The sequence below is a fragment of the Arachis hypogaea genome, chromosome 2 (genome assembly GCF_003086295.3).
Source record: "Arachis hypogaea cultivar Tifrunner chromosome 2, arahy.Tifrunner.gnm2.J5K5, whole genome shotgun sequence".
NCBI lineage: Eukaryota > Viridiplantae > Streptophyta > Magnoliopsida > Fabales > Fabaceae > Arachis > Arachis hypogaea.
Window position 1 is genome coordinate 3,584,897 of NC_092037.1, and position 25,451 is coordinate 3,610,347.

Sequence of the window (25,451 nt, forward strand, 5' to 3'; positions counted from 1 at the left end):
TTTTTTCTTTTCCATATTATTTTTTTCTTTTTTTTTCTTTTGTTTTTTCTCATTTTTTTCTTTCTATATACAAGAGCATCAATGCATAAGGTCTATACATTTGATCAATACATGAGCATGTACCCAATTCCCAATATTTTCCAATAAAAAATACAAAACTACCCTTTTATTCACCCAATGTCCCAAGATTCCCACACTTGAATGATACTCACACACACTTGCCTAAGCTAATCAAAGATCCAAATAAGGACTTTTATTGTTTTTCGCTTTAAGGTTTGTAATGTGCTAAAATAAGAACAAGTGGGTTAATCGTAGGCTCAAATTGGCTAACAAAGGAATATAAAAGGTAATGCTTGTTGGGTAAGTGAGCTAATGAAATGATGGCCTCAATCATATAAATGCATGAATACATAAAATAATAGACATAAAGAATCAAACAAATCAAAGATTACAATTATAGAAAGAGAATAATACACACAAGAAGGAAAAATAAGTGGTTATAAGATGTAACCACACCATTAGGCTCAAATCTCACTTGCTTGTGTTCTTAGCTAAAAAACATGATCCACAATATATATAATTCAAGCAAGTTTAATGAAAAGTTTTCACTCAAATCAATTGGTGCCCTGTAGATAGAAATCTTGAAAAATTTCATTATTTTGACTAAGCTTATTGTGTATATATATGCAAAAATAAGAAAATGCAAGTAAAAATCCTAAAATCCTAGAATGAAATGCAAAAGTGTTGGAATTAGAAACTTGTCACCTAAAATTGCCGACCGGTCAGACGACCTCCCCACACTTAAAAGTTTGCACCGTCCTCGGTGCACTCAAAGATGAGCAAGGGGGTACGGCGACTCTCCGGATTGCTACGTGTTCTTAGTCTTGCTTCCGTTATTGCTCGTGGTGCATTCATCATGAAAATAAGAAATATAACACCATAAGATGACAAGATATAAAAGCAAGGAAGCATAATTGTTGGAAGGAGGTAAATCACTAGAATTGAGTGAGTGAATTAGTGTGACATTAAGAAATATTAGGTGTGTGAATTCTAAATTGCGCGGTTTAGAACACACATTAGCATAAAAGTTATGTCACAAAAGAAGCATGCACTTCACTTATTCTACTATGCTTGAGATGCTTTAAATGAACTTGTAAGGTAAAACAAGCATTAAAGAAGCATGAAAGCATTCAAGCCAAACACATATGGATGCATATGATCATGAAACACAATGCATTAAGGTAAATGCACAACATCATCCATCATCAAGAGGTTGCCTAATCACAAAATAAGGCTCAAATCACATGGTGGCCAAATCATGTAATTCAAGAAGAGTTACAAGCTCGAAGGCAATTCTCATCACTTGGTATTCTTAAAAGGCAAGCATGAAAAACTCAAAACCAAGTAGCAAAATATAACCTCAATCATAGGATCCAACAAAGATTATCTAAAAACATTAATGCTAAATTAGCATTTAGGCAATAAGGGGGAAGCAATGCATAGTAAACAAAGTCAATAATCCAACACTTATGAAGAAAATGGATAAAATAAAATGAGAACCAAACTAAAGCTATCTAACAAACTAACTATCTAACTAATTAACTAACTAAAATAAATGGTTATCAATGGTGTTTGGAAGTGTTGGATGAGGGGTAGGAGGAGGGAAGAAGAAAGGAGGAGGAAAGAAATAGAAAGAGGAGAAGAAAAGAAATGTGGTGAAGGGAGGAAATCCGCGCGTACGCGCGCATGCCGCGCGCGCGGGGATGGTGTATTTCGAGAGTGGTGCGTACGCGCCATGTGCGCATGCGCGCAAGTGGGGTTGTGCCAAAGGCACAACGTTGGCGTGGCGTAGGCATAACTCTCTGGAAAATGTATGGAATGTGGAACTTCTCAATCCACGCGTACGCGTGCATGGCGCGCACGCGTGGAGGGTCCAAAATGCATGATGTGCGCGTACGCATGAAGTGCGCGTACGCGTGGATGGTGCTCTGTTTTTTCAAAAATTTTTGCTATGTTTTTGCACCAATCCAAGCATTCCAAACCTCCAAGCAACTACCAAAACACCATAAAACCTTATTTAACATATTAAACTACCAAATATACTCAACTAACTAAACAAAACATGAAATTAGACTAATTTTACCAAATATTTACAAAAGAGAACATGGAAAGAAGTTACCATGGTGGGTTGTCTCCCACCTAGCACTTTTGTTTATTGTCCTTAAGTTGGACTTATGGGGAGCTCCTCATCAAGGTGGCTTGTGCTTGTATTCATCTTGGAACTTCCACCAATGCTTGGACTTCCAATAAGCTCCATCATTCAAGATTAATATCTCCAAGCTTTGATGGAGTTCTTCACAAACCATGGGCTCCCAATGTTGATCCTCATATGTTCCCGGATCCCATATTTTGTCTTCACACCCATCTCCAAGTTGATTATCATTAATCCATGTGGGTGGTGAGCAAGGTGAATTCTCAACAAATTGACCAAACATCCTTCTAGACCCATGTACTCTAGTTATACACCAACCTTTGCTATCAAGCTTTGGACATGTGACCATAGTGAACCTAGAATGATGCTTCCAACCACTAACCATCTCCTTTTTACTCTTAAAGCCACAAATATATCTAAGTTGACCATCCGTTTCAAGCAAACCATATTCAAGGGGAATAATAAAGCTTGAGTATAAGGAATTTACCCACTTGAATGAGAGAGTGGATGGTGGTGGCTTGGGGAGAGGTATTTCCAATGTGCTAGTAAACTCCACTCCCTTGTTTTCTTCCTTGATTGCCTCCACCTTTTCAAAAACTTTTTCACTTTCAATCCTTTGTTCATCAACTTCATCTAACTCTTCTCCATCACTCAAGTCATAAATGGGAGGTTGAGAGAAATCTACCTTCACATCACTTTCAAATTCATTGGGAGAAGGTTCTTCAAATTCAAAGGATTCTTCACCAAGAAGATTGGATGCATGATCTTCATCACCAAGGGAACTCAATTCTTGCTTCATTCTCTCCAAGTCTTCATATAGAATATGCCTTGGAGGTTGTGCACATTCCTCCTCAACATCAAATTTACTCTTCTTGGAGGGATTTTCTTTGATTTTAGCTTCACATGGAGGTTCCGCATCTCCTAAGTCTTCAACCACTTCTTCCTTTTCTTCAATAATCATAGGCTTCTCCAATTGTTCTAACACAAAGTAGCCTTCCTCCTTCTCTACCGGAGTCTCCAATCTCTCCTTCATGCTATGCTCTTCCTTGGATCCTTCACATGTAGCTATAGGAGTTCCTTGAATATTCAAGCATTGGGAGGCTAATTGATTTACTACCTTGGTCATGGTAGCTACAAATTGTTGCACATCCCTTTTCATTTCATCTTGCCCTTGAAGAAGAATATCAAGGGTTTCATCCATTAGAGATTGGGGTGGATAAGAGGGTTCATTGTCTTGGAGAAAGGGTTCATTATAGGAAGGTGGTTCTTGGGAGTAATCTTGGAATTGTGGTTCCATGTATGGCTCATATGGTTCAAAAGGAGGTTGGTATGGTGGGTAAGGATCATGGTCATATGGAGGTGTTTGTTGAAAATAGGCTTGTGAGTGTGGTTGAGGGTCATGTTGAGGATATGGATCATAGGCATATGGTGGTGGTTCTTGAAAATCACAAGGAGATGCACCATAGCCATTTGATTGGTATGCATCATAGAATGGCTCTTCTTCATAGTGCATTGGTGGGGGTTGTTGCCATGAGGATTGATCATATGCATATGGCTCCTCCCACCTTTGGTTGTCCCATCCTTGATACATATCTCTATTATAGTCCTCATCACCTACAACATAATTGTAATCACACTCATAGCCAAAATGAGAATTCATGGTAGCAAGAGGAAATAAAAATCAAAAGCTAATAGAAAACAAGAGAAACAACTCTACAACTAGCAAATAAAGCAAAAATCAAGCTATTCACAATATTCACATATATACAATAACCAATAACATAACACCATTGCAATTCCCCGGCAACGGCGCCATTTTGACGAATGGATTTTTGATGGTTTAGAATTTCACAAATGAATTCTCGTTGCAAGTATAGTTTCTAAACCAATAAAAAATCCTTTCATACAAAAGATTGTTTGTCACAAGTAACAAACCCCTAATTTTATAAACCGAAGTATTCAAACCTCGGGTCGTTCTCCCTAGGAATTACAATAAAGTGTCTTGTTATTGGTTGTGAGTTATTTTGGGGTTTTAATAAGAAACGTGAAAGATAAATGGCAAGAAAGTAAACTAAGGCCTAAAAAGGTCTTGGCACGGGTTGGTGGTCAAGAGTCTCTATCCTAATCACTAACCACAATATGAGAATTGGCAAGGATTAATCTCATTAAATCATCCTCTAACTAGTAGTAAAGGAAAGTCAAATGAGCTATATCAATCCTAGTCCATAAGTCCTAACTCTCCACTAATCCAATTAGTGAGAACTAGAGTAAATGGCTCCCAATCATCAATCACTTGGACATTAGTAACTCAAGAGGTCCTAAGTTACCTTTTCAAGCCAAGAGTATAAAATTCTACTCTAAAATCCAACAAAGCATTTCATCAAACACTTGGAAGGCATAAAAGGAAAACATAGTAAATCAACAACAAGAACAAAATCTAACAACAATTATTGAAAGGAATTAACAACACAAATCAAAAAGGAACACAATTATTATGATTTACCTTGAATTGAATTGAAAGAGAATAGGAGGAACAAAAGTAGATCTACAATCAAAGTATAAGAACAATATAAAGGAAATTGCAATAAAAGAATAGAGGAAGATGAATATAATAACAAGGAATTGAAAGGTAGAAGTAGAAGAAAGCAAAGATTAAAACCTAGATCTAAGAACTAATCCTAATCCTAATTCTAGAGAGAAGAGAGAGCTTCTCTCTCTAGAAACTACTTCTAACTACTAAACTAATCCTAATGGTAACTAACTTCTAAAGTGTGAAAGTATGTTCATTCTCCCTTCAATCCTTGGCTTAAATAGCATTAGAAATGAGTTGGATTGGGCCCACAAGGCTTGTAAATTCGCTAGCCACGAGTTTGCATGAAGTGATCACGTGCACCAACGGCGCGTGCGCGTACTTTGCGCGTGCGCGCCACCATACGTGTAGCAACTATGGCAAATCTTATATCGTTTCGAAGCCCCGGATGTTAGCTTTCTAACCCAACTGGAACCGCATCATTTGGACCTCTGTAGCTCAAGTTATGGTCGTTTAAGTGCGAAGAGGTCAGCTTGACAGCTTTCCGGTTCTTTCATTTCTTCATGAGTTCTCCGACTTTTCATGCTTTCTTTCTTCATTCCTTTGATCCAATCTTTGCCTCCTAAATCTGAAATCACTTAACAAACATATCAAGGCATCTAATGGAATCAAGGAGAATTAGATTTAGCTATTTTAAGTCCTAAAAAGCATGTTTTCACTCTTAAGCACAATTAAGGGAGAAGTTATAAAATCATGCTATTTCATTGAATAAATGTGGGTAAAAGGTTATAAAATCCCCTAAATTAAGCACAAGATAAACCCTCAAAATGGGGTTTGTCAAGCTTCCTCAGCCAGAATCCCTTCACGGCTTTCTCAGATCAAACTTAATGAAAACAACTACAAAGCATGGAAGAAACAGGCACTAGCGTGCATCAAGGTAAACAAGCTTCAAAATCATCTTGATCCAAGAAAGGTTCCAGCACAATTCAACTCAGAATTAGATAGATGTAATGGAATTGAAGCACAGCAATACATAGACTGGGAGGTGCGAGATGCCTAGTAGCTTGGTTAATTGCATCAATGGAGCAGAATTTTGTAAATCGAGTAATTGAATATGATCATGCATATCAGATCTGGCATGTGTTAGATGAATACTTTGAAGCTAGAGTCAAATCAAAGATTAAGCAGTTGAAGACACAGCTGAAGACTTTCAAGAAACAAGGATCCTCAGCAGCTAAATATATCTCAAAAATCAATCAGGTAGCAGACGCATTGAACGCTCTTGGAGCACCACTTACCAAGGAAGAATACATAGAAGCAGAACTAGGAGGTCTCAGTGAGGAATATCGAGCATTCATTACAGTTACTACAGCAAGAATGGACCACATGACAGAAAGTGAATTTGAGTCACAATTACTCACAGAAGAAGAGCTGATTGATAGATTCAGAAAGACAGATTTAGGGTTGGTTCATGCAAATGTAGCTCAAAGCAGTGAGGAACAAGAAAAAGCACAAGATAGAAGCTATCATCACTACAACAGAGGTGGATTTCGAGGAACGCGAGGCAGAGGCTACTTCAGAGGTTCTGGAAGGTCTACGTGGTGGCAAAGTAGCAGACCTCAGTGCCAATTATGTGGAAAGATAGGACACACAGTTATACAATGTTACCATAGGTTCAATCCAGAATTCATGAATCCTCAATTGCAATCCTTAAACACAGCTCAACCACCTTCAATGGCATTCCACAATGCCTCAGGCAATCAGCAACGTTACCAAGATCCAGTGCCAATTATGTGGAAAGATAGGACACACAGTTATACAATGTTACCATAGGTTCAATCCAGAATTCATGAATCCTCAATTGCAACCCTTAAACACAGCTCAACCACCTTCAATGGCATTCCACAATGCCTCAGGCAATCAGCAACGTTACCAAGATCCAAAGATGCAGTCACCTACAGCAGCGAATCCACAAGCACTCCTCTCGCTGCCATCAGCTCTCCCTGACACCGCCTGGTATCCAGACTCAGGAGCCTCGCACCACATCACATTTGACCAAAGAAACCTTGCCACAGGATCAGACTATGAAGGCACAGAGAAAGTGTATGGAGGTAATGGCCAAGGTATGAAAATTGAACATATTGGAAGTTCATTTATGCATGCATCTTTGTCCAACAGACCTTTCACACTAAGAAACCTACTACATGTACCCGCTATCTCTAAAAACCTTGTCAGTATCGCTAAGTTTGCACTAGACAACTGTGTCTTTTTTGAATTCTGGCCTTATTTTTGCAATGTCAAATGCCAGATGTCCAAGAAGATACTCTTTCAAGGGCTACTTAAGGAAGGACTATACAGATTTGAAGGGATCCAAGTCATCCCAAAAGCCACTGAAACCAAGCCTTTACATTTCCCACCCATTACACCAACCTGCAACATCACCAATATATCTGAAAAAACCAAAATTCACAACCTATGATCCCAAAGAAAAACCAATTACACCTAACCAAGGTCCTAAGTCTTCAATTTTACCTGCTGCAGAGCCAAATTCACCAATCCAAGTTATCCCAAGAGCCACTAACACCAAGCCTTTACATTCCCCACCCTCTATACCAACCTGCAGCATCACCAATATATTTGAAAAATCAAAATTCACAACCAACAATTCCAAAGAAAAACCAAGTACACCTGACCAAGGTCCCAAGACTTCAAGCTTACCTGCTGCAGAACCAAATCCACCAACCTCAGCTAAAGTCACACCACACACTATGGCCAGCTCAGGCTCAACTACTGACAGCCCTCAAATTTTCCTTTGTAATAAAATCTCTGTCCTACATGAAAAAGAAAAAGAAAATTCAGAAAACAAAGGTCTTCTTAAGTCTATAACAAAGGAGTTTGATCCTATCACAACAAACATCACTTGTAAAAGAGTCAGTGACATAACTCAGCAGTGGCATAGGAAATTAGGCCACCCTTCTGATAAAGTAGTTACTCTTGTAATGAAACAATGTAATGTGCCGAAGCTGGCTGATGCAATAAATAAAAACAGTCTTGATCCTTCATTTTGTCATACTTGTTGCATAAGCAAAATACACCAATCGCCATATCCTGACTCATGTACATCTTATGCACCTTTAGAATTAATATTTTCTGATGTTTGGGGGCCAGCACCAGTATATAGTAGATCAGGTTTTTGTTACTATATATGTTTCATTGATGCATGTACCAGACACACCACCACTTACCTGCTTAACACCAAAGCTCAGGCCTTTAAAGCCTTTCAACAGTACAAAGCAGCTATTGAACTCAAAACAGGACTGAAAATTAAAGCATTACAGACAGACAATGGAGGAGAGTACATGTCTTTGGCATTCAACCAATTTCTTACTAATCACGGCATTCAACACAGGCTTACCTGTCCCTACACCCACCAACAGAATGGTACCGTTGAAAGAAGGCACAGACACATCACTGAAACATCACTCACCTTACTAGCTCAAGCCAACCTACCTCTCACATTCTGGGAAGACTCAACCATGACTGCCACCTATCTCATAAACAGATTGCCCACCCAACTTCTCAACAACAAAACCCCATTAGAAGCCCTCACCAATACCAAACCTGACTATGATTTTTTAAAACCCTTTGGCTGCACTTGCTATCCCTTGCTAAGACCATACAATGCACACAAGTTTGATCACAGATCTGACAAATCAATATTTATTGGTTATGCCACAGACCACAAAGGATATAGGTGCTTATTCCCAAATGGAAGAGAAGTTATCTCAAGAAATGTGTACTTCAATGAATCAGAATTTTCTTACCCACAACTATTTCGGTCCCAACCTCACCACACTATCCCACAACCAATCCCCAATCCCACTTTCAATCTCAGTCCTCTTCCCATTATTCAACCTCTTCCTCTCACCACACCCCCACCCCCTCCTAATGCACCTTATACATTGCATTCTATAAATGATACTTCCAATATTCCCAATGACATACATGCATCATTACCTGCCATACCTGTATCTGTGTCTGATTATTCTGCTCTTTCTGATGATACTACTGCTGTCGCTAATCCATCTCCCAGCAATGTCACTCCTAATGCAGGTGCTCATCAATCACCCAGGATTGAAGCTGTACTGCCAGCCCCAGCTGCCTTGTCAACGAACCAGCATCCAATGCAAACAAGAAGCAAATCTGGAATTTTCAAGCCTAAAACGTATGCAGCAGTAGTGCAAGAGGGTACCACTGACCTCTCGGAGACCCTGCCACCGACAGTAGCAGATGCTCTCACTTGTCCCCATTGGCAAAGAGCAATGGAGGAGGAATATGAAGCTCTTTTGAGGAACCACACTTGGCAGCTAGTCCCCAAACCCACTCCTAATGCTGCCCCTGTCATTGGTTGCAAATGGATCTTTAGAATAAAGAGACATCCCAACGGCACCATTCAAAAGTACAAAGCTAGGCTAGTGGCAAAGGGTTTTCACCAAAAGGAAGGCGTGAATTTTGACCAGGTTTTCAGTCCCGTAGTAAGGCCACCTACTGTGCAAATCATGCTAACTTTGGCTTTGGCAAAAGGATGGAGAATAAGGCAATTTGACTTCAACAACGCCTTTTTAAATGGGGACCTTGAAGAAACAGTATATATGACTCAACCAGAAGGCTTTCTCTCACCGAACCATTTGCATCATGTGTGCAAACTTCAGAGGTCACTATATGGGTTGAAGCAGGCGCCTCGTGCGTGGTTCACCAAGCTCAAGACAACCCTCGACAGCTTTGGATTCCATAACACTATCTCAGACACGTCTCTCTTCACAAGATTTACAGCATCCTCAGCAACTTATATTCTTGTCTATGTTGATGACATCTTAGTCACAGGGAGCTCAGACTCTGAAATTGCCACACTAATCGGCCAGCTTAACTCAATCTTTTCTCTAAAGGACCTAGGAGAAATGAATTATTTCTTGGGTATCGAAGCTGTTAAGAGAAACGACAATGAAATACTCCTCTGCCAAACCAAGTATATCAAGGAGCTGCTTGCAAAAGCGGGAATGCATGATGCAAAAGCCATGCCTACCCCAATGGCTTCCAGCTTGAAACTCTCAATGCATGATGGTGAAGCATTTCAAAAGGCAGCGCTGTACAGATCCATTGTAGGAGGCCTCCAATATGCAACAATCACCAGACCAGATGTTACCTTTGCTGTCAATAAAGTCTCACAATTTATGCACCACCCTCTAGAAACTCATTGGAGAGCTGTCAAAAGAATACTGAGGTACCTGGCTGGCACAACCCAGCATGGCTTAAGGTTTCAAAGGTCGAGTGACTGCAGAATTTATGGCTTCAGTGACTCAGATTGGGGGAGTGATGTTGATGATAGAAAATCTACCAGTGGTTTTTGTGTTTACCTTGGACCTAACTTGGTCTCTTAGTCAAGCAGAAATCAGACAGTGGTGTCTAGAAGTTTCACAGAAGCTGAATACAGAGGAGTGGCATTGTCCCTCACTGAAATTATTTGGGTTCAAAACCTGCTGAGTGAGATGAAAGTGCCATGCACCACCAAGCCAAGCCTTTACTGTGACAGTCAAAGTGCTGTGCTACTTGCAGCCAATCCTGTTATTCACAACAAAAGCAAACACTTTGAGCTAAACCTCCATTTTGTCAACAAAAAGATCCATGTGCTTCATATTCCTTCCCACGACCAAATAGATGACTGCCTTACAAAGCCACTGTCAAGTGCATCCTTTCTAAAATTCAAACCACAACTCAGAATTACTGGTCGAGAACTGGAGATAGACAGCAGAGATATTAGCAGCAGTGTTGATGTTAGTAGTAATAAAAGAGTAGAGTCCAGTAGCAGGGTTGATGTTAGTAGCAATGACCCTGCACTTGCAGAAAACACGTGCAGTTAGTTAGAACTACTGAGCCACATCAGCAAAGTTGTTAGAAATCAAAGTCTTTCTGTTTAAACCCTATGTGTATATATATCAGTCCCTGTACTAATTTTTGTGTGATTGAATTCATTTTACAATTGTTCTTCCAAAACCTTCCAGCATCTTCTAGATATTCTTCTTCTTCCTCTTCTCTATTCTTCTTCTTCCTCTTCTCAAGAAGGCTGATACCTTCACAGTTTAAAGAAGGAGTAAACCTTTTTTACTTCAAAGAAAAGGAAAATTCTGCTTGTGAGAATTTAATTGTGCATGAAGGTTAGAGAGTTACCTGCTCAGAAATCCTCACTTGAAGAATCTTCTACATCAGTGACTTTGCTTTAATATATAATATACTAGATTTAAATGTGTGATGCACACAAAAAATACTAGAATACAAATGAGAGTACTAAAAAAATAAAATTATTTAATTTTAAACGTATATAGTAAATGCTGCTGCATTATTAGTTTCATTAATCAGTGGAAAAGACAGAGACATCATTTTGTGATGAAGTGCATATAAATCAAGGTAATCATAAACTTGCATTACACCTTAAGATGGATGGTATATTGGATATGTTTGAAATTGAATTACAAGCAAGATATATTTCCTCTAACTAACTAACTAACTGACATGCATGCATACACGCTAAACTCATGAGAATAGATCAATATTATGTCACAAATTCATGGCAGAAATGCAGCCTGTCTTACTCTTGAACCAGCAACAAAGAATTCAGTGATGTCTTTATTAGTGAAGAGAATAAAAATGGTAGTTAGCAATAAGTTAATTGCTGTTATGCTATTATATTTGATAACTAGCCATTAGGCTGTTAGGTGACCTTTGCTATATATATATATAGTGTCTCTCATTCTTGTATTATAGCAGAGAAGTCAGTAAGGAGTTGACTAATGTCAAAGCTACTATTTCAAGCGTTTGAGCACTCTTCTGATCTACAAAATGATGAGAAGCAGAGGATCGCACTTGGAGAGAATATAATGAGGCTCCTGATGAAGTTGCACACTATTCAAGTATGTGTTACTGATGCTGTTAAGTTAATATCAAATCAGCAATTTCTTTTCAATATACCTTGATTTGGTAATAAAATGTAGCATAAGTATGTTTTTGTTTCACTATTTATTTTATCAATGGCTTTACATTGCAATCATGTGCGATAATTGTGATTTGCAAATGATTAGATACATATGCATTAGGAGGATTATTAAGAGTCTTATTTAGCTTTCTTGTCATTGATCAATGTTATATACTAGGGCTTGCATCCAAGTTTCAGGGAAACAAGAAAATCTCTGGCATGAGAGCTTACATGCTTGCAAGAAAGGCTTGATTCTGTAATGGCCAAAAGATCTCAACAGCAGACGAATGAGTTCATAGACGAGAAGCCTGTTGAAGACATTTTGGCGAATTTACAGAATGTGAAGGATCAACAAGAAGAAAAAGCTGCAGTAGCAAGAGAGGATTCTTCTGTGGGAATTAATGATGGGAAAAGATTGAATTGAATTTCAGCCACCACATGATCCGGCATTGAATATGGCAGCAGAACCTAATGTGGCACCAAAAAGAAGCACCACTTAATGAGGATATTGCAGCATCTGAATTCAACAAGGATGGTGGAACAGAATTTTCAGAGCGTGAACCAGATCATGAAGAAGAGGAAGTGGAACCCATTATGGAGCTTCCAATTGGATTGCTTGATGAAGAAGAAACAATAGAGTCCAAATCTGTGAAGCGAGATGAAGATATGGAATGTATGATGGAGCTTCTAGTAGGGTTGCTTGATGAGGAAGGAACAATAGAGTCCGAAGCAATGTGGTGTTGCTGCAAAAGACACTCAACCGGGCCCAAACAGCAGATGGAAGAGCAGGAAGAGGTTCAATCTTCTGAGGAATCAGCAGGCTGGGTGAAGGTTGAGATCTCGAAAAAAGAGGAACTCAAAAACAGAACACATTGATTTGGCAAATGCCTCATCAATTGGAATAGCTGCTTGAGAGAATAATTGGGATAACAATATACAAAACAGTGACAGCGACCGAATAACAGAAGACAAAAAAATAAAAATAGAAAAAAGAGGCCAAAACTTTAACGTGTAAAACTCTTTTAATGTGAGAAGTAAAAACCACGGGTCACTCAGACCAAACAAGAAGTATCACTATAATTAAGAAAGGATACAAGAGAATCTCAAATAAGTAAACAAATCAAATGCTTACATTAAGTCAAAACAATCAAGCACCACAGCATATAAATGTGAACCAAAAAGATGAAAAATTTACAAAACCAGAGCCATATCTCACCCTCCAAATCTTATCTTAATCCTCCAACCATTCGGAATGAAAAAGTACATCTAGAACTTGCTATCGAAATTTCAGTCCAAACCACCATTGAACCACTTCCCAACTGCAGATTTATAGTGACTGCATAATCAATTCAAAAAGAAGAAAAAGAATTATCATTCTAGTAAGAATATGGTAATGAAAATTGAGGTCCATTACATCAAATTAATCCATACCGAAGTGCATATTATTTGAGTATGATCACAAAATTGTAAAACTTCAATTATCAATTTAGTAAAAGTATCTCACATGAAATGTTTGGACAAAAAACATCAATTATTAGACTAGATGTGTAGTTTAAGAACTCACATGATTTTCAAAAGAGGAACTAGTAAGCTTGACATTCCCAGCAGAATCCAAGCGATCAAACACTCAAATCCCCGACCTAATATTTTCTTCAACGAGGAGAAAGTTTATCAAGATTGTCTTTGATAACAGATTTTATTAATGAATAATGACATTACAGATGTCTTTGTAAATTCATGTAATAAACTTGTATGCATTAGAAATGCTACATCTTTTTGTTTAAATTTACAAGCTCCACCACTGATTTCAGGTTTTGGCATTGTAACCGCTTTGGCAGCAGTTAAAGAACCAAAATTAAGTTGATATTTATAGTACATTTAGTTTAGCATATACATTAAAAAATAAGATAGGTAGAAACACCACCTTCCCTGAACTACATACAATTCCTTCTCAAACCAAGCTATTATCATCTTTTTTTCTTACTCCAACCAAAATAGGAAAAGTAAATTGTAAGGAGGAAAGGAGTAACTATACCAACCTGAAGCTAAAATTACAGAGCACCTCTTCTGATGAACTTTGGATTGAATGAAGATAGTTTAGATAAGGTTACAAGACCTCAATATTTACTTCCTGAAACACAAATTAAAAAATATTTCGACTTAAAGTGTTTGTCATCACAAAAACCACACACACAATTATGTCAGAACCTCATGAACACAATGTTGGATCATTGGTTTGATTTTAGAGTCAACAGTGAAAAGAAATGACACTCATCGGTTTGATATATGTACAAACTGCACTTACCATTGAGTGAAGTTGATATGAATGAACTTGTTGTCTGATGGCATCACTATAACTTCTCCTTCTAATGACTATTTCATGTACAGGATTGTCATCTTTAAATGCAGAAAGTATATTCTTTGAATCTTGACTGCATTAGCTATTCATCACCTTGGGAAATCTGTTTGATAACGTGTCCAAACCCAAAAAGGAAGAAATAGTTATTATTACAGAACCTTTTCTTAGTATTAGAAATAGCTTATTATGGATATCTACTACTATTTATTTTATGTAAGATTCAATCTATGGGCAGAAAACTTATACACCTTATGCATGCTGATTCCTTTTACTATCCTACATGAATCTTGCAACAACAGCTAACTCTATGATCATAAAGAATTGACAAAGACAGAAACACAATTTTATAACTCTTTTCTTTCCAAAAATCAGGTTATGATTTTTTTTCTGTGTAAAAAGCAAAAAAGAAAGAAAATTATAGAGAGGAATAGAGAAATATACCAACAATAAAAGCTTTTCAATAATGAGTGCCACCAACTTTCTCCATCATGTCTTTGCTTTTCAATAACTTGAAGCCAAAATCAGAAAATACAGTTTTTGTTTTCGAACACATCAATCCAGATTAATTACCACCTCAAGTGAACTTAGAATTAAATGAAGATGTATAGCCAATGTATGGGATTGCATGTCGATATGTGCTCAACCTCCCTGCAGAAGATAGTAAAAAACCCAAGTGTTGGCACTAAAAAGATATTCCCTGTCGTTCAATTTTTGTTTAGGGTAATTGTTATCTAGCTCTTTAAATGCGATTTTTTTAAAAATATGAGAGTTAAAAGTAGTACATATAGCAAAGACTATTCCTCAGAGTAATAAAGGATATTTCTTTAACTAGAACTGCAAGCTGAGAGCTTTTCCGACAAATGAAAGAAAAGAATGCAAATTTTCCAGTCGGCATATGAGTTCAACTTGCTAAAGTTGTTTAAATCAAGAGAAAAAAAATTTGACTTGAAGGTAAAGGAAATTTATGCATGTGTGAATTTAATTGTGGTAGCATGACAAACATGAAAGGTTAGAGAATTACTGCTCAGTAAATTTGTCTGTCATCGACTTTAATGGTGGGGATGTGCGAAATTTTGGACCAAATTTGTTGATGCTTGCTCTTGCAGTCTTCGCCCAGCGAATGACAGTCGTCAAGTTGAAGTAGTAAGAGAGAGGGAGGCAGCTTTTCTCCTTCCATATTCTTCAGTTTATCACAGCGTACAATGTGTAAATGTTGGAGGGAGGTGAGGCGGAGAAGCTCGTTGCACTCCAATGTCTCCAGATTATTGAAGAACCACAACTCAAGAGTGATAAGGGAGGGAAGGTGAGGCAGCGAACCCACCTCTGGGTATGACTTTATTCTGCTCTCCCTACCATCGCCAACAATCATGAGATAAGTGAGGTTGTCCAAGTTGCCCATCCATGATAGACCCCTCACTTGTTCCTCGCAATTTCCTACACCAAGATGTTTCAGGTTAGGCGGCAAATCAGCCTCTGGCGACCTGCAAATGTTTGGGGAACCTCGTATGTCCAGAGACTCTAAATTTGGGAGAAGAGTATTCATGTCACGTGGTAATGCCTCCAACTTCGAGCACCAGCTAACACTGAGATAAGTCAAGTTGGGTGTAGCCAGTCCTTCTTGGGGAAATGACATAAATTTGTCGCACCTATCGATGGAGAGATGTTGAAGAGCAGCGTGTGGTGGCTCTGACATTGACACTGATTCCAGATTTGAGCACCCTATTATCCGGAGATTCTCGAGATTGGGAAAGGCATCCAACGACAATGAGGTCAGTGAATCACAACTGTATTCTATTTGTAGATCTACCAAATCATACTTCTGTTGTTGCTGGAGTAATTCAATTTGGCGGCAACGATCGATTTTAAGCATTTGCAAAGATTTGGGTAAACAATTGCTCCCCAAGGACACAACAGATGAACAGTATGAGATATGTATTTGTTGGAGGGAAGTTAGATGGTGGATCCTTGCCTTAAATGCACACTCCACCAAACATTCAAATCCACTAATTGATAACCTATCTCCATCAAGTCTCATCTCTTTATCCGATGTTTCTAAATCTTCTATTTCCAGTTTGCGCACTTTGGAAACATTGGATGAGGAAAAAACGATTCTCATTAATACCGGATTAACCATATCTCCCTGTAACATTGCACAACCATTTATTCGAAGGCTCTTAAACCAAGGAAAAGCTTTTGATTCAGGTAAGTGCCACTCCTCCCAACATGGCATGTTACGAAACTCCAAATGCTCCAGTGAGGGAAACGGTGTAATAGGCAAAGAATGTTGATGGCCTTCATTCTTGTAAAACTCCTTGCCAATGCTCTTCAGCTCACCAAATCTTTTGATGCTTAGGGACTTAAGAGATGGTAGCTGTCCAAGTGAAGGCAGCACGCAGCAGTTCTTGCAAGACTCCAAAGATACACTTGTAATATTGTTGTAGGAAGAATGCCCGATCCAGTCTGGAAATGTTTTAACTTTGTATCCCTTGATTCTCAACACTTTCAAGTCAGTGTGCGGTTGCAAGTTTTGGAGTATGTCTCTTTGATTTTGTGCATCTGAAACCATATCATCACCTGCAGACCATTCCAACAATAACTCGTCAATGTGCTTCTTATCTATTATCCTTGCACTCCTTGCCTCATTGCCATCAACCACATTCTCCAATTTTTGAATCCCAAGTATTCCATGAAGATTTAAAAGCCCTCCTAACTCTTCCATTCCATTGTCTTCAGACTTGCCTACGATGTAGTAACTTAAAGTGTGCAACTGTTTTAATTTGCCCATTCCTTTTGGCATTTCTTTCAGACGAGTACCCCTTATATCAAGATGCCGCAAATTCACAAGATTATACATGCCATTGGGCAGCATAGTCAGCTTTGAACAGCCTTCTAACTTTAAAGTTTGTAGATTGCACAAGTTGCATAACGACTGCGGCAATACCTCAATATTACTCCAAGAGAGATCCAAATAGCGCAATTGGATCAATTTATCTATTGGATCAGGAAATATATCCAGTCTACCAAAAGACAAAACTCTCAAGTATTTGTTCTTTGACAACATATCACATGGTAACATTGTGTGTGCTTTCAAGAAACCAGCTCGATGATTGATATACAACAATGTCCTCAAAGATTCTATTTTACTAGAGGAGCATGTTTTCTTAGGGATTGAATGATCGTATGACAAATGATGAGTTAGAATACTCATCTCTTCCTTTTCACCAAGTTCTGAGAATCTATAATAAAGATCTCCAGCAAGAAAAGTTGCCAAGTCATGCATGAGATCATGCATCACAAAATACTTATCACCATATTGGACCCGCTTGAAAAATAGCCTTGAAGCCAAGTGATCAAAACACTCGCAACCAACTTCTTCTAAAGTCTCTCCCTTCTTTGGTGGTCGTAAAAGATTTTCAGCCATCCACAGCAAGATTAGTTCATCTTTATCAAGTTTATGATCTTTGGGAAACAATGAACAATAAACAAAGCAGTGTTTTAAATGAGCAGGCAGATGATAGTAACTTATTAACAATGCAGGAACAATCTTACAATTTGCCGCAGGAAATTCCCAAATGTCACTGAATAGTATATTATTCCATTCTTTAACACGATGCTCTGAGCGCAACAAGCGTCCAAGTGTTTCTGCAGCTAACGGCAAGCCATCACATCTCTCGACAATCTTTCTACCAATTCCTTCCAGTTCTGAGCTCCCATTTGATTCAGGAAAGGATGCATTGTCCGCGAAAATAGACCAACAATAATCATTCGACAGTACCTTGAGAGAGTAAGTGCTATAATTTTGGACAGTTGGACCAACATTTTCCTCCCGGCTAGTGAGAAGAATAGTGCTTCCCTTTCTCCCATGTTGAAAAGGGACGATAAAACTATTCCACTTGTCGGCATCTTCACTCCAAACATCGTCCAAAACAATGAAGAACTTCTTTTCTGACAGTTTTTCCTTCAAATCTTGTTGAAGTAAATCAAAGCTTTCAAGACTACAAACACCTGAAGAGATTCCCCTTATAACATTCTTTGTAGTCTCAACAACATCAAAATTTTCAAAAACACAAATCCATGCTTTCAGATCAACCCCATCCATCAAATCCATATTGTTGTACAGGCATTGTGCTAAAGTAGTTTTACCAACCCCGCCCATACCAACAATAGAGATGACAGACAAGTTATGATCATTATTGTCATTGAGCATCTTGATTAGTGCCTGTTGGTCACCATCCCTGCCGAACACATTCCCCTTCACAAGAGAAGTTGATGGAGGTCTCCATGAGGAGCTTCCCGTTGGAATCTCTCTCAGACCAAGGGTATCTTTGCATCTCTCAAGATCTACTATTCTTTCAACCACATCTTCTATCTTAGTCACCATCTTCCTAGCAGACAAATCAAGGAAGTGAGGACGACGAATGCGTGCCTTGTTGCGAATTGCAGCTTTGATGAAGAGACGGTCCAGCAAGTCATCAGCAGTGTAGAGAGCATCTCTGAGACTATGAAGCCATTTCCGCACACGATCATTTCCAAACTGCTTCTGCTCAGCGTCAGCAACCAGAGCTTCTGCAGCCAAGATAGCAGTCCTCAGCCTGTCAACCAACTTCCGGTCCAGCTTCTTGCCCACCACCAAGTTGATAAACTCAGGTGAAATGAGCCTCTTAACAACAACGTTGATGAAGCCAGAAAGAAGTGCTTCAGCCATGGTATGATGATCAGAACAACAGCAAATAAATCAGTGAGTGATTGGGTTTTGAGAATGTAAAGAAGAGAGAGCAATATTGCAATAATGGTGCAGGGTAAAGGTATTCAGCAATAATAGGCATCTAGAAAGATATCACCAAGGTTCCTCAGCAAAAACACAGAGTGGGTGAAGGGATGGCAACGGGGCGGGTTTTTGCTTTACCCGACCCCGCCCCGCCGTACAACAACCCGCATAGAACCCGCGGGTAGTAAAACGTTGAACCCGAACCCGCCTCTGTGGATACCCGCCCCTCCCCTATAATTATTAAAATCTAATAAATAAAATTAAATTTCAAAATTTATATAACTATCATCACATACATAACATAAATTAAATTTAAAATTTAAATATGATACAATATTATTATTCATTTACTAATTATTTTACATATATTATACATATTATATATTAAAATCATATATATTATATATTTAGCGGGACGAGTATTACCTAAATCCGACCCCGTCCTACCCCTCCCAAGAACCCGCTACGCTAAAAACCCGCGGATAGGAGCGAAATGGATATCCGCGAATTTAGGTGGTATTGCCATCCCTAAGTGGGTCCGTAAAGAACAATAATTGTAAGCAGTGGAGTGCACAGCTGACTATGCAGTTGACTTCATTTTTATCTTCTTCTTTGAAGGATGAAAATAGGTGATGGGGTATTCAAAGTGTGACCAACGGAAATTAGTCTTTGTGGAGATTAACTTACTATATAATTTAACGTACGATCATGATAAATATATTAAAACTATATCAATGTAGCAATAATGCATGGTAGTGCGAGGTTAAAATGTGTCGGTAAGGTAATTTAAAGTAGGGTAATCATCATATGATATCAATCCAGCAATAATAATGGTGGTTGTGACTTGTGAGGTTAAAATGTGTCAGTACGGTAATTTAAAGTAGGATCATCATCATATGATATTATGATATCAATCCAGCAATAATGCTGGTTTGAGGATAAAATGTGTCGGTAAGGACTAAGGAGAGATGATATTTGATTTTTTTTTATATATATTTTTAGATTTTAATTTTGATATACTTACGTTTAAAAAATTATTTCATACTAGAATGAGATCGGTGCCTTATGCAAACTCAAATAAATGATAACAGCAATTAATAAATATTATAAAATAATTTAAATACATATCTATAAATATGAATAGAAAATTATTTTGTGAAATAATAAAAATTTAATCATATAAAAATATATATTGTAAATTTATAAAAATTTTAAAAATTTGTAGTTATTTATATAATATCAAAGATTATCTTTACTAAAATGTTATATATACATAAAAAAAATTAGTTATTATATATTTGTGTATAAATATTTGTATTATTTTATTCTCAATGTGTATTTTATATTTTATGCAAGTAATTATTTTCTGTGTGCACATATTATGTTGTATCTTTATTAATTTCTATTTCAAAAATTAAAACTTCATATATCTATATTATCAACTATTTTGATAAGAACAAATGGTTTGCATTTTCATTGGATAGAATTAAAATATAAGTATTAAAATAAAATAATAGCATTGGTTGATTTACTTGATTCGATTCAAAAGTTAGCTTTTTAAGTTAGTAATTACTATTTTTAATGATTTTTTAAAATGTGAATTATTTTTTAAATATCTTTACTAGTAGTTTTATATAATTTTTTTATTCTTTATCTTTACTCCAATACTTTTTAACATTTGTATTATTATTATGACTTTAAATATTGCTTCTAGGGTCTATATGCATGTAAATGATATGTTTTAAAAAATATGAATGGAATAATTTAAAAAAACAATTAACATTACTTAAAAAAGATTTTAGTTGTAGGATTAATTTTGTGTCTATATGCATGTAAATTATATGTTTTAAAAAATATGAATTGAATAATTTATAAAACAATTAACATTGCTAAAAAAATATTTTAGTTGTAAGATTAATTTTGTTAGTTATTGCGAGAAGTGTTACAAAATATAAATCGAATAGTTAAGAGCACATTAATATTGTTAAAAAGAGATTTTAGTAGTATAGAATATCTTGCTAGCTAATCTATTTTTACAATATAACTAGGTATCTTTTAAAAATTGTTATTTATTTTATTTTTAGAAAAAAGAAAAAAGAAAAAACAAGCAACTTCTATTTTATATTAATTGTGAAACTGAGTATAAAAAATTAAAATAATATATAATTAAATTTAAATGCTAACTAAAAGCTAAAATTTAAAGGATAAGTAGTATTTCTCTTTTATTACCCTTATATATAAAAGTTGATACCAAAATCTTCATACATTAAATTTAAGCAATCTTTGTTTTCCTAATGATGCCATCACAGCACATTTACTTACTTGACAAAGTTTAGAAATCAACCAATCAAATTTTAAAAAAATTAAAAATTAAAAAAAATAAAATCATAACTCTCACAATTAATTAATTAATTACAATAAACATTTATATTAAAAGTGTCATAATAATATTATCACAACAAATTTTAAATTACAAACTATTTAAATTTCATACTATTCAACATACTTATATATCATACATAAGACTCTTATCGTTATTACTTCATTTCACAATTCGTAGTTCGCTTAAAAAAATATTTACACTAACAAATGAAGAAGAACTTATTTATTCAAAAATGATTCTATTAAATAATTAAGTATAAAATAAATATATTTATTGTATTTTTAAAACAAATTATGAAAAAAATTCTTATTATTTTTACTATTTATACTTTTTTTGTTATGTTGTAATATTTTACGTATAATTATATTTTAAAATTTTTATAATTATACTTATTTAAATATGTTATTTAAATTAAAAAATTAATTTTAATAATTTTTTAACACTATTTTAAATTTGTATCACTTAAGATATTATTTGTAAGAATGAGTTAAAAAAAATTAATAGATATTTTTATTTTACGCTATTTAAATTATTTCTATTAAAAATAACTTATTCAATATATATACACACAAAAAATACATGTTCTAAAAATTTTTAATCTTATTATTATAAATGTCATTGAAAAATCGTATGCACTAAGAGAAGAAAAATAAGTAGATGTCAAAGAAAAACTCACAAAAAATATAAAAAATAAAATTTTTGTGCTACAATATAAAATATTGTAACATGTTTTTTACTTTATGCTATTTAAATTATTCTTATTAAAAATAGCTTACTCAATATATTATATATACACACAATAAATATTCTAAATATTTTTATTTTTAATATTATAAATGTCATTAAAAGGCTGTATACACTGGAAGAAGAAAAATAAGTAAATATAAAAAAAATTCACAAAAAATATAAAAAATAAAGTTTTTGTGCTACAATATAAAAAAATATTACAGATTCAAATTATAAAAAATTTCATCAAATTCTATCAAATTATACTTATCATAAATTTTTTTATCAAATTATAAATTGCTAACTCAATAATTATTATTGATTCAAAATTAAATTAAAGGTTTTAGATTAAAGTGCTACAATAACTTTTATGCTATTTGATTGAGAAGAAACAAAAATTATTGGGGATAACTACCTTAAATCTAATTATACTCCAAGATAGCAATAACACTTAAGCACCATCCCAATTGAAAAATTTATACAACTGCACATTTATATTTGAAGTCAAAATAAATAATTTTTAACTATGTTCTCAACAATACGCTATTACCAATACATTTGTCCCAAAAAAAAATTCTAAAACTCAACTCCTATTATAACAAATAAAAAAGGTAATATAATAAAATTTTATTCATTCAAAACATCATTTATATTGCTCATTTATATTCTTCATTGATTAAAGGAACTAACACTAATGTAATCAGACCTATATGACATAATAATCAAGATATTAAGGAGAAAGAAAAATAAATAAATCTAAGACACATCTTCAGATGAAGAACATATATGCAAAGATAGAACAGAAAAAAAAGATAATAGATTAAAAAATATATGTAAATCAACAATTAAAAAAAATATATTTTCACAAAAATATATGATAGAAAGAAAAAAAAAACTCCAACAACAACAAAAAAAATACAAATACCTTATAAAAAAACTAAATCTGTCAATTAAAACAAATACAAAAATAAAAACAACAAATAAAAATATAGTTTTATACAGCTTCAATATACAAAAAGTTTTTGTATTATAAAATATTTTAAATAAAAAACACATTAACTTTAATATTCGTTTGCATATATTTTAATTAATTTTTAAATAATATAATATTTTTTAAAATATACTATATAATATTATTAATTTATTATTCCACGCATCGCGCAAATCTCACTCTAATTATTGTGAAAACGGTTACGGAAAGTAACAATAAGATTGAAAGGAAGATATATATACTTCATTTCATAATAGAATGACATCTACCATAATATGCTTATATGACAAAATTATAAACAATCTATATGTCAACACTTGAATATAAGATGATTTTAGTATCAACTTTTATAAAAGATACATAGATTAATAGTACATTAAAATTAAATTATATATTTTTAATAATATAAAAATAAATGTTTTATCCTCTTTTATTTTTTTAATTATTTTTAATAACAGATGTAAAACAATAATGTATATAAGAATAATATATATAACATTAATATAAGACAATATCTAGTACTATATTATACTATTTTTATTGGATAAAAATAGTTAAAATATTTCAATAAACTTATATTTGAAATGATTATTAAATTTAAAGTATTTGGTTTCGTACAAGCACTAATTAATATCCATTAGAACGATATAAACGTGAACGAATAAGACGACGGAAATTATATTTTTAAAAATATTATGTACATATAAAAAATAATTATTATATATTATGTATAAATATATTATTTAATTTATTTTAATATATATTTTATATTTTAAAAAATATTTTATGCATGATTGATGATTTGGTGATTATTTTATTTTTTGTGTACGTTTAATATAATTATTATATTATTTGTATCATCGGTTTATAACTCTTTTCTTTCCACAAGTCAAGCTATCATTTATTTATTTATTTTTTCTGCACAAAATAGAAAAAATAAAATTATAGAGAGGAATCCAAAAATATACCAACAACAACAAAAGCTTTTGAATAATAAGTACCACTTCCCAACACATCAAATGAACTCATAATTAAATGAAGATATATAGCCAATGTATAGGATTACACCTTAGGATGGATGATACATTGGATACGTTTGAAATTGAATTACACGTAAGATATATGACAAGCATGCATACACGCTACACTCTTGAGAATGGGATCAATATTATGTCACAAATTCATGGCAGAAGCAGCCGGTCTTACTCTTGAACCGGCAGCAGCAATAGGTTAGTTGTTGTTATGCTATTATAGTGTATCTCATTCTCTGTATTGTAGCAGAGAAGTCAATAAGAAGTTGACTAATGTCAAAGCTTCTATTTCAAGCATTTGAGCACTCTTCTGATCTACAAAATGATGAGAAGCAGAGGATCGCACTTGGAGAGAATATAACGAGGCTCCTGCTGAAGTTGGATACTATTCAGGTATGTGTTACTGATGCTGTTTCAATCTTCTGAGGAATCATCAGGCTGGGTGACGGTTGAGATCTCGAAAGAAGAGGAACTCAAAAATAGAACACATTGGTTTGGCAAATGCCTCATCAATTGGAATAGCTGCTTGAGAGAATAATTAGAATAACCATACACAAAACAGTGACAGCAATCGAATAACAGAGGCCAAAAAGATAAAAATAGAAACACGAGACCAAAATTTTAACGGGAAAACTCTCACAATGAGAGGTGAAAACTACGGGTCATTCAGACCAAAAATGAAGTACCACTATGATGGTTTCAGTGGCTAAGAGAAGGGGGGTTGAATCTTAGCCCCCTTTTCACTTGCTAACACTTGCTGGATTTAGAGGAAACTTTTCTGTTTTTTTTTTTTGCTCGTCCCTGGCCACGAGACATTTTCGATTTTTCATCTGAACAGTAAAAACAGAATTGAAGTAGGAAGAGAGAGAGAAGATTACACCTAGATATATCCTGGTTCAGCTGCTAAGTGCAGTGCAGCCTACATCCAGTCTCCATCACAACAATGATGGAATTTCACTATAATCATCCAGATTACAAATTGTAAAGTGCTAACCCAACTTACAAGGGGATTCCCACAGAATCATGAAACACAACATAGATGTACAAAGGAACTCTAAGACATCTATGGCTTTTTCTTTTAATTTTGCATTCTCTGCCTTTTTCCGCTCTATGGCTTTTTCATACAAACCTCACTGTTTGCCTTTTTCCATGAGACTCAAGACATGACAAAATTAAACAGAAAAATTACAAAACAGAGAACATTGAAGGAAAAGAGAAATCTGTTAGCTCAGGTAGCTCTGAGAACTCTGTGCCTTGCACTCTCAAATCTTACTCCTTACTCCAAACAGTGGCTGTTCTCTCTTTTTAAAGAAGATGGAAGCCTCCACACTTGAAGTCAACACCCAAACCAACTTCTTCCTCCTTCAAGAAATAGAACTGGTTCGGCCACATAGAGAGAGAAGAGATAACCATGCAAAACCCAA

The 25,451-nt window shown here is 35.1% G+C and overlaps 1 protein-coding gene across 1 annotated transcript; it reads right to left on the minus strand.

The window, feature by feature from the left end:
* Positions 1–15,152: 15,152 nt before the first annotated feature.
* LOC112762517 (putative disease resistance RPP13-like protein 1) lies at positions 15,153–18,833 on the minus strand. Its single transcript, XM_025808384.1, has one exon. It carries the CDS (start codon positions 18,831–18,833, stop codon positions 15,153–15,155), a length of 3,681 nt encoding a protein of 1,226 aa, XP_025664169.1.
* Positions 18,834–25,451: the final 6,618 nt, after the last annotated feature.